Genomic DNA, 16,452 nt, shown 5'->3' with positions numbered 1-16,452 from the left:
CTTAGCGGCGGGGGCGCGCACGCATTGTATCCCTGGCTCTGGTTTACGCGACCGTCTACGTCACAAGTGTGACTTTGTAAACAATGTTATGGGTACTAGTCAGACTCGCTATCTCTCACTGTCTGTCCTATGAGTCGTTAGCAGGTTGTTTGGAAACTTGGCCTTGAACTACAACCACTCCCAGCGATAGCCAATGTGCGGCCTTCCCCTAAACCAATAGTCCTCTTTAGAAGGAAATTATAACCCCTCACAAGTCAGTGCCCCCAAATGATAGAAAATGTAGCTCTCTTAGTTATGGAAAGAAGCCATAAAATAAAATATATAGAGTATTATAGTCTATTTAAAATGAAATGTTTTCAAAGTCCTTAGCCTTGAGCCTCCAAACGTATGCTCTCAGCATTAGGGGTAGAAGCATCAGGTAGAACCACAGCCAAAAACCCAGTAAATTATGTTGAATTTGTGTGATTTTTGTTTGGGATATTGCTTCATACATCCTTAGTTTTGTTTTCTGGCAAAGGCTAAAAGCAATGTGCTAAAGCTGTCTGGGGGTGCTGGAAACTGATGGCAGTTCTTCAGCAGCTGGAGGTGGTGCAGGTTATATCCGTATTTTTTATAATGAATCCCATCCACCCTGCCACACCATTCACCCACAAACTCACTCACTTATTTTCTTGTATTGTGGCCAGGGCCCTAAGTATCTTTATTTATATAAACACTATTGAATAAAGGTTCAGTTTGCCCTGAGTCAGTAGCATGATGGAATCCTGTTTAGGTCAATCTTCACTTGCTTTCTAATAAAATGCCTGTGGTTGCACAGATTTGGAAACAGGAGAGAATTTCATTACTACCTGATAAGCAGTGTTCCATTCAGTTAATATGCAATTAGTATGTTCTTAGGGAGCCAATAAGCCCAGTAAGGAGTTACTTGTTATCCAGAAAGCTCCAAATTACAGGACAGCAACATATTATAGGGTCCATTTTAGGCAAATAATTCTAATTTTAAACATGATTTCCTTTTTCTCTGTAATAATAAAACAGTATCTTGTACTTGATGGTAATGAAGCTGCATGAATCCATATTGGGAGCAAAACAATCCTTTTGAGTTTATTTAATGTTTAAATGATTGTTAGCAGACTTAAAGGTCATGTCAACCCCAAAAATAATTTCTTGTCTAATAAAAGAAAACATAATTCCAAGCAACTTTCAAATGTGAATTTATTGGAAAATTCTTAGTGCTTGAAAAGTTCTGTGTAAATGTAATTGCTATGGAAAGCATTTGCTGAACTCCTGGTTGTTACTTTTTAAACAATGTTGCAAAATGCCAGTCTTCTCCAGCAAGGCAGGTCTGTCAGTCTGCTAGCTTGCCTCCAGGGCAAAGAATAGAAAAGGACTAGCAAACTCTGCTTCTAATAGCAATTATATATACAAATAAGTCAAAAACCATTGCAAATTTGTAATGATTGTATAGTGCAAAGTTGCTTAGAATTATGTTTTCTTTTATTAGGCAAAAAATTATATTTTGGGTTGTCCTTTAAGCTGCAGCGAGCTAATTAACAGAAAGATCCCTTATCTTGAAATCCCCAGGTCCCAAGCATTCTGGATATTAGATCCTATACCTGTACTAGGCATCATAAAGTCTATGCCTGTAGCTTCTGGTTATTTTATAGAAACTGTACATTATGCTTGCTGCAGGTGAAAAACTGGAGTCTGAAAGTTTTCTACTATTCTTTAGCAAAGGTACAGACTTTTATTCAGTGATAATAGCCAAAGTGTTAGTGAAATAAAGAAGGAACTTTATACATGTTCTTTGTTCATATTTTATGAGAGAAACTGAATAGTCTGTGTTTTTTAGGGCAGGTTGAAGTGATATCACCCACCCCCCAGCAGGCGATCAGCAGAACAATGGGAAGGTAGCAAGAAAGCAGCTCCCAGTAAATATCAGAATAGCGCTCAATAGTAAGAAATCCAAGTCCGGCTTAGGACTCCTCCAGTTACATGGGAGTATGAGAAACAATAGGTTACCTGAAAGCAGTCCTAATGTGTAGCGCTGGCTCCTTCTGAAAGCTCAGACTCAGGCACAATGCACTGAGATGGTGCCTACACACCAATATTAATTGTAGGAAAAAAAATGTTGATTTGAGAATAACATTTAAATGGTAGAGTGAATTATTTGCTTTGTAAACAGTGTAATTTAGAATTAAAAAGTTATACAGAAAGAACTGTAATTGTACAATTGTCAACAATCTTATTTTGCTCAATTTTACAAACTAAACATAGAAGCAGAAAAGGGGCATCCTTTAGTCATAAAGTACTGTCTTTAGTCTTGTCAGTTTAATAAATCTGGCAAATTCTCACTCTTAAATTTTTTTCAGTTACTGCTGTGACATAGCACATTAGTACCCAATGCCATGCAGGACAGGAAAACCAAAAATTCTATCTTTTCTATTGTTCAACTGCTGGAAGATTAGAGCAGCAAAAAGTAAAAAAAGAATGAGGCTCTTTTCACTTCCTTTCCTTCTCCAACAAACAAAAAATTTCATTCAGGACAGACCACACTGACCCATTTTTAAAACAAAAGTATTGTTCTGGAGCTACTTCTTTTATAAAATAACTGAAGTATTAAGATAATATAAGCAGACACCATGCCTTTTTGCCAGTTTTGCAGATTAGTTCAGCTTTACTATTTACAAAACAATGCAACAATGTACTACTAAGAAACACATATACATTCAGTGGAGTGATTAACCCATTCCATGTATTAAAAGCCACAGACTATGATCTAAGTTATAATGTATCTGAGAAAGTCAATGTTTTTCAAGTCTAGCCATCCTGGGAGTATACAGCAATACTGAACAATGCTGAAAGTAGAGTGCAGGAACTGAACTACAGAACAATGTTTCACATTTAACAGACTTTAAATAAATGATCTCTCATTAAGTCAGAGCATGTCAGATTTCTTGAAATATTGAGACCACTATCCTTATTAAAGGTTGCAATCAGAAATCATGGGGCCCCGTATAACTAAATTATCAGGGCCCCCTGGAAGGGTTAAAAACCAAAACACACATTGGTGGCCAGGGATCAATGGAAATAGTTTTTTTTAATGGAAAATCGAGGACCAGGCTCATAGTTTGTGACATGACATCATGTGTTGAGACCCCCCCGTCTCACTTAAATAATGCAAGATATTTTATTGGAGTTCTCTCTATTGATATTTCCTCTGGTCCGGGGCAAGTGATGTGGGAAAAATGCAGGAAAGTCAATCTAACTGCTTAATTGCAGTAGTGATAGGAGGAAATAAAGAACTACTACTACATAAAGGACATGTCAACCCAAAAATAAATTCTTGCCTAATAAAAGAAAACATAATTCTAAGCAACTTTCCAATATAAATTTATTACAATTTTAGTGCTTTAAAAGTTATTTGTAATTACTATTAAAAGCAGCATTTACTCCTTGTTATGGCTTTTTAAACAATGTTGCAAATGCCAGTCTACTCCAGCAGGACAGGTCTGTCAATCTGCTGGCTTGTGTTACATTGTTTCAAAAGTCAGAGCCACCAGGGCAGGGAATAGAAAAGGAGAAACTTGTTCTAATAGCAGTAATTTATACAAATAACTTAAAAACCACTACAAATTTGTAATGAATGCATACTGCAAAGTTGTTTAAAAGTATGTTCATTTATTAGACAAAACATTTTTTTGGGGGGTTGACATCCTTTAAGTTTTTCTGCCATTGTCATTTAAGGAGGCCTAGTCTTGCTGTACTTTAGTAGGCCCCTTCTGCTGTGAGTGAGCTGAACATTTAGGTAGGGAGGGTGGGAACTTGGGTGCCTGCATGTTCTTCCCCCTTCACAGCTTTCTGTACTGCTCATTTTGTCACAGAAGTTTAGTCCTGGTAAAGACTATGAAGGTTTTCATTCATCCAGGTCATGGTATAATCTAGTATAAGTAATTCTAGAGCAAATGGACTTGCTGACTAATCATAAAAGACTTTTCAATACTCATCCAAGTAACTTCTTCAGTTCAACCTTAAACTGAAGAAGCTGCTCGGATGAGTAGTGAAACATCTTCTTCGAAGTCCAGCTGCTCTAGATTTAGTTATATTAGATGTTGCAGTAATGCCACAGAGATTGGATGAGCTAAAGGCTGCTTCCCCTCAAGCTGTCCAATCCCCATGCAGATTTATTGGGACTAAACAAGCAGTACAGAAAGCTGTAAAGGGGACATCCAGGCATGGGAGCTCCAAAGTGTCCAGCTCACTCACAGCAGGGGGGCCTGGCTAATCCAAGTAAGTGCAGAATGATAGTGATCATAATACAGGCCCATAGAACTTAAGTGAAAATAAACACAATGAACACAAGTGCCGCATTTAAATGTTATTTATTTTAGCTTGGAAAGAAAAAAAGACAAAAGTCAGTTGATATAAAATACTTTTTACGAAACACATTAACTTTCCTAAAATCTGCTATGTTGTTTCCCTTTCAGCACATCTCTACCTTGATCACTCAGTGAGTGTTTTGCAATGCAAATCTTCCTGTAAATGGAACTGCAGTGGATGCGCAACTATTGAAATACAGACAAAAGAAACATTCTGTAGCAGACTTGTTCCAGAAATTATTGGATTACTAAATCTGACAATGTTTTATGTACTTTTAATAAAGACCAGACCCAGGAGGAACATATGAACCTCTAACATAACCACATATCACCCATGCAGTCTTTTGTCTATGTTAGACAGGTTTGTAGTCTAGTTTCGACTCTAGTTTCTTAGAATCTGCAACTTTTCGAACAGCTTTCATAAAGTCTTCCTGGACCACAAAGTCACGGTCTGCTCGGATTGCAAACATCCCTGCAAAACAGTGCAGAGGGAAGTTATTATTTTTGTTAAAAATGGTCAATGTTTTCTATAAGAGGCACTCTGCCCCGTTTCTGTACCTAACAATGATAGAGAGGTAAAGCTTGGGTGTATCCTGAGATACAGGAAAGAGTGTGCAGATATTAATTACTGCTTTTGCAGAAGGAGAGGGAATACTGCAAAAGTGGATAAAGTGAGACAACGCAGAGAAAATGTGATCTACACGCATAAACAGTGAGAAAACAAAAAAATATAGCGTTTTACATTTTTTCTGGCCATTCTTTAAAGGGGTAGTTCACACTGAAATTCACTTTTAATATTGTGTAGGATATGATATTGTGAAACAATCTGAAATTTGTCCTGTGTTTATTTTTACTTATTTAGATTTTGGTTATTACTAGGGTTCATTTAAGATCAGAAACCAGGCAGAGGAAGATGAAAAGAAGCAGGTCTGAACAGAAAGATAACAACTATTAAAATGCTGCATCAGACTGCAATAGTTTGTTGTTTTTTTTTTTCGCTGCCAGGTCTCCGTTTGAAAGCTAACTAGGAAAGAAGAGGAATGCAAATAATTCAAAAACTATAAAAAAAATGAAGACCAATTGAAAAGTTGCTAAGAACAGGACATTCTATAACATACTAAATCTAAACTTAAAGATTAAGTAGCCCTTTAAATCAGCATTCCATTTGTAACAAGTTACATAAGAAAATACCACATATTAAGGGGAGAAAACCTGTACCAACTTGCAGGGATGTTCACCCATACATTTTATTATATTATAGATTAACCTATTCTAAGCAACTTTTCAATTTGTTTTCATTACTTATTTCAAATAGGTATTTGCCCCTTCCAGCTTACAAATAAAAATGTTGCTACCTGGCTGTCAGGATCATTGACCATGGCAACCAAAATACAAATCAACTGTGAGGGCTTAATTTTACTGTGCCTACTTTAAAGGGCGTATCTTTATTTTTTAGACTTGCTCTTATTAATATCCTGACCTCCAAACTACTGCCTAGTTCCTAGGCTCATTAAACCCTAGTAATCAGATGGCAATTCAAACTCTCAGCTGCAAAAAAAAAAATGTTTAAAAACTGCAAAAATAGGAAATTAAGACTAATTGCAAATTGCCTTAAAATGATGATGTCTATATCATACTGAAAGTAAATCTGAACACCAACACTAAATAGATAATAAAAAAAACAAGAAAAAAAACGATTAAAATGAAAGAGAGCTGCAAAAATGAAAATTTGAAATAAAAAAAAAAAATTAACTTTATGAATATAATCTTATGTACCATTTCTAAAACAATAAATAAAAAGCAATCTGTCTCTGCAATAGGGAGTCAGAAATTTTGAGTGACACATCAAACACATTGGTGTATGTGCTCCAATGTATCAGAATAATTGATTCCAACACGTCTGCAAGAAGAGAGTCAGATTGCTGAAAGTGGAATCGTAAAGGGTACCTTGATTATTTTAGGGACAGTACAAACTTTTTAAATTAAATTACACATAGAAAGTTTCCTTTTTCCATGACATGAAGCATATATTAATTTATAGTTCAACGAAGTAAGAGCACTAGGTCACTTTGAATTGAGGATGTAATTTAAAAGGAACATTATATCCCCTTTTCTTAACATAAGTGCCATGAATGTTTGCTGTGAACATATTGTTTTAATAAGGAAAATTCAGTTTTTTTGTACTTTCTAATTTCTTGCACCAAACAAGAAAATGTAGCTGCTTTCAGTCTAGCACTTCCTAGTGCTGACAAGCAGCTTAGTAAAACAAAGTACAAGCTCCTAGATAAATACTCCTTTTCTCAAGGCCTAAAATAAGGCTGCAGTTTAAAGAAGGGAGGTGTTTGTTTATACAGAGCTACTACTAATGCTCCACTAAAGAAGATCATTTTTTAGACAGCTGATTGCAATAAAAGCACAAACTTGTGCTTCAAAAAGATGTACATGTACAAGATGTACAATGTACAAGAAAACTCGTATGTGAATACAAATTACTATCTGATTAGTCAGAATCAACCAACTGCACAGACAACTAAGGAAAGTTGGCAGAGTGGATATACTTTCCTGAATGACTAAAGTTTGGTGGGACTGCTTTTGAAACTGTGTCCAGTTATGGAGATGGCCAGGCAATTAGGATAAAATAATTGGCTTCCCTACTATATATAGCTCAGTGGGCATCATTAATGCAAAACTATAGGGTTTATACCCAGTTTAAAATTGTACCATGTTTTAACACACTGGCTTTCACAAAATCATTCTTACCTGCTTCTGTGCAGACGTTTCTAAGGTCAGCCCCATTAAATCCATCTGAAAGCTTTACTATGGCTTCATAATCTAGAACAGATAAAAATGAACTTTCATTTCTTGCATATGTATAATTTGTAACAGTGTGTACATTCTGCAATGCAACTAAAACACAGCCATGTGGCACTAATTTGCTTTTTCCTCACCAAAAATGAAGTATTATGGAATGAGAGAGAAATGGCAATAGATACTGTATGATTGGGTTTTATAGAGCAGATTGTGTGAACATATTAACATTACGGCTTCATTTAAATGCAATCAGTGCAGTAACCTGCATTTATCAATAGTGTCCCTGATTTATCAAGTGATCAGATAACCTTATAGAAAAGAGGATTATTGATGGTACTTTGAGCAGTAGTTTTTAAACTGTGGGGCTGGCCCCATATGTAACAGACGTGTAATAAAAATACACACCATACACAATTGTGAATTCATTTTAAAAAAAATATTAGGTAAAATATTTAAACAAGAGATTTCCTTTAAATCACTTTCTAAATGCATAAATCATTAGTTGTAGTAGGATCATAAGTTGTTAGTCAGTGGTAAACATGATTAAACTACACAAGCATGTATCTCTCACTACACAACAGAGAAGCTTTAAATTTCATGCCAACTTTAAAAGGGCAGCATACACTTTGTTCATCAAAAGGTCAATAAATAGGACTTATGTTGAACATAGTTTTTGCCTGTTTCAATCATAGAAAAAAATCCATTTAGCTAACCAGATAATTATCTTCCTCTCAAGGACCAAACATGGAGAAGCTTCAACCAGCCAATTTGCCCTATTAGTTAAAAAAAAAAATAAGAATATGTCCAGCACAAGTCCTATTCACTGAACTCATGTTTACTAAGGGTAACCTGCTCCTTTAAGAAAAAAGCTAAGCATACATTTTCTAAATAATGAACACAAGAAGGATTTTGTTTAAAAACTGCAACAGGCAAAAAAGGATTTTAAAGCACTTACCAATTTCACCATGTTTTGTTATGGGACCAGCATGGATTTTCAAAATATCCAACCTTGCCTGCTCATTGGGCAACTCAATATCTGAACAGTGATTGGAGAAAAAAAAAATATACAATAAAAATGAGGAGAAAGTAAAACCCTTGAACAATACACAAAAACAAAGGGTTTTAAACTCACGTATTTTTCTGTCAAGTCTTCCAGGACGCAACAAGGCTGGATCCAAAGTGTCGGGTCTGTTAGTAGCCATTATCATTTTTACTCTGTGCAAAGTATCAAACCCATCCATCTGATTCAGCAACTAAAAAATAAAGCACAAACTACGGTGCAATAAAACAGTAAAGTGGTATTTATTCTATAGACCTGTATATATTTCACTGACAGAGAAGAAAACCTTTTCATAAGGTTTGAATAAAGCAAGTGATGAACAACATACTGTAGTACTAATAGATTAAAGCTGTATATTTCATGTTCATACTGTTTCCATACAGTTGGTAAATGTTTCACTATACTACGTTTGGGGTTGGGAGCAAATTATAATAATATAGGCAACGACATATGGAGAGTTTCCCAGTTCTGTGGGATGCACTCACAGAAAGTCCTCTATCAAAAGAAACAGATAATTTCTTCTCCTTTTTTTGGAAACATGTTCTTTGGCATTAGACAAATTTGGGGCTTGATTCTGCTCAGTTCTCTCCTCTCTCCCCCCTCCCATAAGAATGCATAAGAACTCACTTCCCCGACCCTTAGGAATGTGTGATTTGAGCTTTCAATAACTATAACTGCAGCAGGAAGCTTCCAACACCAAGATAAAATGGCAGCTGCTATCATAGGAAGCTTCTAGGGCTCTTTACTCAGGTAAAGTAAAGCTTTCTGCTGAATAAATATAGTGTTCTAGGTGACACTAATGTGGCAAATCTATTGGCAGTAAAATGTCAAATGACTTTCCTTCTCCTTTAAGATTTATTACCTCCATTAGAGTTCTCTGAATCTCTCTGTCAGCTGAGGTCCCCTCAGAAAACCGCCGTCCACCTTTAAATAAATGATACTGTTGAGATCTGAAAATAATGCTTCCCCCACAAATGTTCCCCCTCATACAATTAGTTGCAATCAGCTTTTATAACTTTTATTCTTAAAAACTATATATCCCCATAGTTTGCAACATCTAGGCTCTGCAAAATGTGAATTGATTGTATATTTTGACATAGCCAAGTACAACCACAATGTTTTGACCTACCCTCGGTACCACTCTCTTGAACTGAAAAATCAACACAATATCCTGAATTTAAATTTTTTTTCCCAGTACTCCTATTATTGACTTTTATTGCAGATTTTAATGTACTTTAAGTGCCTTACCAATGGCATCAATTTCATCCATAAAAATTATACACGGCTGGTGATCCCTGGCATAGTTAAACATTTCTCGAATGAGTCGTGCACTTTCCCCAATGTACTTGTCTACAATTGAACTAGACACAACCTGAAATAGCAAAGATAAAAATCGTTTTTAAGTAATCGCTACACTCAAAGCAGCGCACAAAAATGACAGGTATACATATGGGATATGTTATTTGGAAACCTGTTAACAGAGAGCTCTGAATTACAGGAAGGCCATATCTTATAGACTCCATTTTATCAAGTAATTGTTTCCCTTTATTCTGTAATATTAAAACAGTACTATCTACTTAATCCAAACGAAGATATAATTAAACAGTCCTAAAGGTTTTATTTGTTTAAATTATTTTTTTTAGCAGGTATAAGGTATGGGGATCCAAATTATGAAAACATCTCTTATTCAAAAATCCCCAGGTACTGAAAATGCTGGATAACAGGTCCTATACATCTATACAGATGAACAGCAAGAAAGTACCATACAGGTAAAATATTTACTCATTAAGTGAGGTCACAAATCAAGCAGAACTGATCACCCAGATATCTGATAGTTTGGCAAAAAAATGGGATCATAACAGGGACCTAAGACAGTACCTTTAGGAAATTGCAATCCAGTTGGCTAGCAACAGCTCTTGCAAGAAGAGTTTTTCCAGTACCTAATAAAAAAAAAAACATTTAGCATCAATGGATTATGGAGGGTTACTCTGAAGTAAAACTGACATGTAGGTAAAATATATATTTATTTACTCATTACCTTCCTTGATATAAAATAAATAAAAGAAGAGTATAAAAAGAAAGTTGCATTACTAAATACCAGTCAGGAACCCAACACCTTCTCAATGTTGCAATTTGCTGGAGGCTTCTATTTAGGGGCTGATATAACCTAAATGTACCGATATTTAAATAGCCAGACAAGAACACTGTGTTAAGTTTGGACTAAATGCACATTCTTTAAAGGCACTTTCCAAAAGGCAAGGTACTAGACCTCAGCACACTAAACTCTACATCATATGAAAAGTTAACTTAAAGGTGAAATACCCCTTTAAGAAATCTCCAAGTTATGATTCCAATTGTATTCTGGAATGTATAAAGCCTTTACAACTGGCAAGCTGACTTAGGTCAGCATGACTATGAAAAGAGCAACAAGATCCATCTCTGCACCTCTGGAAGTCAGTTTCTTTGTTATGGTATATAACCAACCCCCTTTGAACCTTTATAATCATTGCAGTCTGGAATACCATGCATGTCATTGAACATTTGTATGTTGTAGCATGTAGTGTGGACTTGACTCATTATTCAGTAGTACTACTTAATTTACAGCAAAGCAAATGAAAAACTGAAACAGTCATAACTACACACCTGGGGGGCCATAGAGAAGACAGCCCTTTGGTGGTATAATTCCTACACGCTGAAACAATTCTGGATTTGTAAGTGGCAACTCAATAACCTTAAAACACAAAACAAATTGAAAGTTGTTAATGCATTCCACAAAATAAATTTTAACGAGAATCACAGTGCATCATATGTAAATATTGCTAATGACATTTATTTGCCTTGCAAGAAATAACAGAGTAGCTACTGGTGTCCGTCCCAGGTGACAAGATATTCAATGAACTATTGAGGGCCTCTTCAATGGGATACATTATAATATTTAGTGGAAGCATACCTCTCTGAGTTCTCGGATCTGTTCAGAAAGTCCACCTATTTCAGAGTATGATACATTTCCAGGGTCCTCATGAGACATGTTGTACACAAGGGGATCCACTTCTCGTGGTAAATAACTGCAGAAAAACCGCAAATATGGAGCATTTAGGCTGATGCCATAGAAGGCTGATTCTTGGCCTATGGAAAAATGCATGGCATATATGCTCTCTGTAGATGCCATTTTTTTTTCTTGGCGATTTACAGGGAATGCTCTGTGCTGCTGTCAGTTACACAGCATATATGCAATATATGTAATATACATTTTTTGTTACATGACGCACTGAAACTTACTTTATATTGACAAGGAACTCTTTAGAAACTTATAATATCACTATATATTATACATAGGGGGTAAGTTACTCCCTATATACACACACAATGTTTATAGTCAACATAAAATTTGCAGTACTGATTATTAATTAAGAATCTATTACATAGCTGCATAGAAACAAAGGCCCCATCACATCAGCTTTTATGCCAGATGCAATATCACTTTCTGCTAATATTGGATTACATATAACATCTCCTAAACTCATTTTCACATCAGCAACTTAGAGGGCATTGAAGATGTGAAAATACTAGGCAAAAAATGACCTAAAAATATCAAAGAGCTGCTGTGGAGATATTTGACACATACTGTCAAAGGGTTCAGACTTAGCACAGTACTTAAGCACAGCGCCTCGCCTGGTCGCTCGGCTCGTTCTGTGTCCTCTGAGTAGGGGAGGGGAGCGCGCCTGCTTCTCTCACTGAAAACAGCAATGCGCATGAGCCGCCTACAGTGTCCCAGTCCCATAGTCTGTGCATGAGCGATGCATTATGGGAATCCTCTTTGCCCAGCTCAGCGTTTTTTCTTCCTGTTTGGCTTCAGATCTTCTGAACAGGTGAAATATGGGGAGACTTAAGGGCACTATTGAGACAACTGAAGGTATGCCTGCATTTTGAGATTAACTCTTTACTAGCCTTTCCTTCTCCTTTAAGCTCCAATACAGCTATTTACCAAGTATATCACACAACTCAACATATAAGGACTAATACTAAAAAAGGTGATCTTACCGCATTATAGTCAGAGTAGTCATATCTAGCGCAACTCTTGTTCCAGGCTTCAATTTAGTTTTGTCAAGCTGTATTTTTAAGAAAGTAAAACAACATTTGGATCTAAATGAAAATGCAACCCTTCGTTACAATATAAATACAATTTCCAGTTGTTGAAAACAAAGCAATGGCCATTTTATTAAATGCTTCTAAATGTTGAAAACCTTTTCTCCTTTTCTGCACAGACATTATAAGGCCCTTTACAACTTGGTGCAGCTGCACTGATGAAGCAAATTGGCTTAATGGCTTTTTAGAATCCTTTCTAAAATGCATAGCCCAAGCTTTATGCAAAAACTCCCATTATTAAGGTGCAAAAAGAAATGTATGAAGTACAAAATCCCCTAAAATGTAAACTGCCCACACACTGCTTACTAGGATGTCTAATAATTTTGTCCTGTCCTTACATCATGTTTTGTGGTTACGTTGAAACCTTTATGATCCTTTTCCCATAATAATGACACCCATTTTGCAATTAAGCTTAGGTTTTCATCAAAAACCTTGACACATGGTTCTTAAACTAAAAGAGGATGCTGTACGAGGTACCTCAACAACAGAGGGCCACAGCTAGGTAGTTACATCAGACTGCAGTTGTTATAGTTTGCATGCCCGAAGGTGATTTAAAGTAGCCATACATGTTCAGATTTTAGTCTTCTTCCACCGAACTTTCTGATATTGATCTACATTAAACGCAACGATCTAAAACTAACATTCAGACTGAAATTGTACAATAAAACCATAAAAATAACATGAAATAGTTGACACCAAACGTACAAAAGTGACATCCTGGAAAGGCATTGTAGGTCACCCAAGGATATTGTCAGATACACAAACATGCCCAGATTTTTTTGCCATCAGACCAAAATTTTCTAACCTGTCCGATCAACTATATGACTGATCTCCGTGGTGCAAAATTATCGGTAGGATAATTCAGAGCTCACACATGGTCCAAAAATTGTACAAAAACTGTATTTCGTATGATTTAATCAGGGCGTGCATGGCCTGTTTTACTTTAGCTGAATAAGGACATTTAAGATAGCTTTAATCTATACAAAAGCCATGTAGCTAATGACCATTTTAAGTATGTAAAACAAAAACAGACAAAATCTTATTACCTGTCGACGACAACCAACAACATATCTTGGACCATTCGTTGCTTTAACAATGACTGAAAACACAAAACCACATTCTGATTAAAACTTCAATACAAAATGCCAAATTCTAATTGTCATGTGTTAAAGGGGATCTCACACAATAAAGGAAAATATAATTTTAACCAATGCTCAAATACACATTAATTGTTTTCAGTGGTTTTGTAGTTATTTGTGAATGTAACTGCAGCTGAATGTACTACTTGTGTATCCCTTTCTGCTGTTTTTGGGTGAACATTGCCATAAATGTTTGCAATTTTAAAAGGTCTGCTAACATAGTTAAGTGCAATGCTAAGACAAAACAGTTGTGTGGATAAAGTATTTACTTAAGTATTAAATAATAATAAAAAGAAACTTACATTTTTCTTCAGTAAGCTGCTTTAGAACTTCCCCAACAATCTAAAATTGAAGGAAAGAAATAAGACAATTGCGACTAAACCAATAGTCACATGAATATTTCTACACAAAAAGATTCTGCTGTACCTGCCCAACGCTCTGCAATGCTTTAAGGTCATTCTCTGATTTTTCATACTGTTTGGTGAGCTCTTTCAGTTGTTCTCTTACTACAAAAAAAGAAAATACAGTTGTAGTTCTCCCTCTTTAAATAGAAACCAAAACTCTTTAGTTGATTTAAACTTCCCTAAATTGGTTTAAATATTATCGGTGTGTGCCATACATGCACCGATAATATCGTACGAAACCTCGTTCTGTACAATATTTGACATACAGCAGATCGACGAGGCGACCGATATTGCAAAAGGCTGTGGATATCGGTCGACCCATCGATTGGCCAGGTTAAAAGATTTTGATCGGGAGCCATTGAAGCGCCCAAAAATCTATGTTCAGGGCTGAATCGGCAGAAAGAGGTAGAAGATGCAGCGGATCCTCTCTGACCCCAGCCACAGACTTTTCACGCTCCTACCATCAGGCAGGCGGTACAGGAGCATCCAGTCCCACACCAGCAGATACAGAGACAGTTTCTACCCACAAGCCATCGGGCTTCTGAACTGCTGACATTCTACCCAAACCAACACACACTCCCCATAACTACTGGACTCTTCCCAGTGTCACTTTAAGCAAAGCCACTTTAAATCCTCACTGCACAATTTCAAATATTGCATTTTATTATTGTAAATACTTGTACCTTTATTGCACACTTTTATTATATTTAATATTTGTATTTTTTTTGTTTTGTTTGTCTATGTAAAGTTGGGAGGAACACGGGTCAAAAAAATTTCATTACAGTAATGATGCTTCATTGTTATTTGTATATGACAATAAACTTGAAACTTGAATTTCTATTGTTTCTACCTCCATATCTGATGATTCAGCCCTGAACATCAGTGGAGGGTGGGAACAATCAAAATTGGGGACAATCTAAAAGGTTAGGAAAAAGCAGCCTGGCCACTAGATGTGTGGCTGGGGAAAGCATGCAGCAGCAGTGTAAGTATAAGTAGTGTCTTAATCCGACACCTGCAGCTGCTAACAAAAGACAGCAAGTGAGTTTTTGGCATCATTCTCATGGTGCCAGAGCTTATACCTGCCTCTGTCAAGTTAACAGACATAATAAATATAGGAAGTAACAGTTCAGTAGGTATAGACATTCAAAGTAAAAATTGATTTGATCACAAAAATCCCCTTTAATACAACTGAATGACATCACCACCTTTACACAATATCCATGCACTCCAAGCAACTGCCTTACAGTACTGATCCACCAGTGCAAATGACTGTGCTGTGTGTAGTGCACAAGTCTACTTGCATCAGACTAAACTAGGCATTACAATGCTGATGTTATTGCTGCTTCTTGACTGGACTCAAACTGCACAACAATAATAAATAAATAAAAAGGTTTAGCTGCGTTTTATATAAAAAACTGAGGGGTTTACACAGCACAGAAACAGAAGCCAATATCCATAAGCATTCAAAAAAATCGGAAAAGTTTTGGTTGGTTTCCGTTGAGAAAAACAGCACAAGAATATGTGACTATTAGAACGAGGGGACCTGTAAATAAATACTTGTCCAATCTGTGCAATTATTAACATTGCAGTTGTGAGCAAATCTAGTCTGTAGTGACAGCAGCAGCGAATGAGGCAGGTCAGTGACAGGGAACAGGTCAGTGACACGGCAATAATTGCGCTAAAACGGTGCAGTTTCTGGATCCCTATGGGGGGAGACGACTGTACGGTATCGCTGTGTCACCGGCCTAAATAGGTACCAAGTGTCATGATCCCAGAGCTTTGCTCTGTACACAGAATCAGCCGCAGAGAAACGCACAAATCGCACCTTTTCAACACGAAGTGCGGCTTTTTCGCGTTAATAACAATCAGCATCTTCTACCGTATAAGGCAAAAATGGCTTAAGCATGAATAAAATCCTCAGATACCCCCTATACAGCTGTGTCCACACTGTGCTTCTTTCAGACAGCAGAAGGCCCAGGCCGCCATGACAAAGCGACTTGGGGCATGAAATGTATGAAGCGCTCACACAGAACAGCAGCTTGAGCTTAGCTTTACTGAGATGAACACTTCCCGGGGTTTCACCCAGCACTCACATTCCTTCAGCCGGCCATCTATCTCCTTGTGCTCCAGCAATTTCTTCCTGTAATCCTGCAGCGCCTTCTCCCGTGGGTCCGCCATGATGAGAAGCCGCTGCTCATAGGGAATGCCGGGAAGGGCCATAGCCGCTAGGGGAGCTAAGCAACAAACGAGAAGCGAATCTCTGCGCATAGGCGGCTAGAGAGGACCTTCAGTGGAAACGTCTTTGGTTTGTCATTGCGCTCTCTGTGGAAGGAGGTTGTATTACATTGCAGGGAAGAGGGCTTCTGAGGTCTTGAGGCAATGGGTTGTGGAACTATACGTCAGCAGGCTGCGGCTCCTCTGGCTCCACAGGCATTCCTGAGGCACTACATGGTTCTTTTACTATCAATGTTCCTTCATATTTTAATCCCAGTGTACAGAACAAATTGTGGTGT

The 16,452-nt window shown here is 36.9% G+C and overlaps 1 protein-coding gene across 1 annotated transcript; it reads right to left on the bottom strand.

The window, feature by feature from the left end:
- Window positions 1–4,366: 4,366 nt before the first annotated feature.
- On the bottom strand, window positions 4,367–16,130 carry psmc6 (proteasome 26S subunit, ATPase 6). Its single transcript, NM_204011.1, has 14 exons — window positions 16,033–16,130; window positions 13,962–14,041; window positions 13,838–13,877; window positions 13,443–13,495; window positions 12,292–12,359; window positions 11,201–11,315; window positions 10,894–10,981; window positions 10,129–10,190; window positions 9,499–9,622; window positions 9,113–9,174; window positions 8,323–8,443; window positions 8,146–8,226; window positions 7,140–7,211; window positions 4,367–4,851 (listed from the first exon to the last, which is right to left on the bottom strand). Exons 1-14 carry the CDS (start codon window positions 16,115–16,117, stop codon window positions 4,733–4,735), a joined length of 1,170 nt encoding a protein of 389 aa, NP_989342.1. The 5' UTR covers window positions 16,118–16,130; the 3' UTR covers window positions 4,367–4,732.
- Between the last annotated feature and the right edge of the window lie 322 nt (window positions 16,131–16,452).

This window comes from Xenopus tropicalis, chromosome 8 (genome assembly GCF_000004195.4).
Source record: "Xenopus tropicalis strain Nigerian chromosome 8, UCB_Xtro_10.0, whole genome shotgun sequence".
NCBI classification, from domain to species: domain Eukaryota; kingdom Metazoa; phylum Chordata; class Amphibia; order Anura; family Pipidae; genus Xenopus; species Xenopus tropicalis.
The sequence above is the reverse complement of the archived record's forward strand: the minus strand, read 5'-3'. Positions and strand labels throughout refer to the sequence as shown.

Coding starts and splice junctions, on each gene's coding strand:
- psmc6 (NM_204011.1), bottom strand. CDS start 16,117: ATGGCGGACCCACGGGAGAAGGCGCTGCAGGATTACAGGAAGAAATTG. Junction 13,496..13,837: donor GCAGCTTACTGAAGAAAAAT/GTAAGTTTCTTT, acceptor TTGTGTTTTCAG/TCATTGTTAAAGCAACGAAT. Junction 12,360..13,442: donor TTGTTGGTTGTCGTCGACAG/GTAATAAGATTT, acceptor TTAAAAATACAG/CTTGACAAAACTAAATTGAA.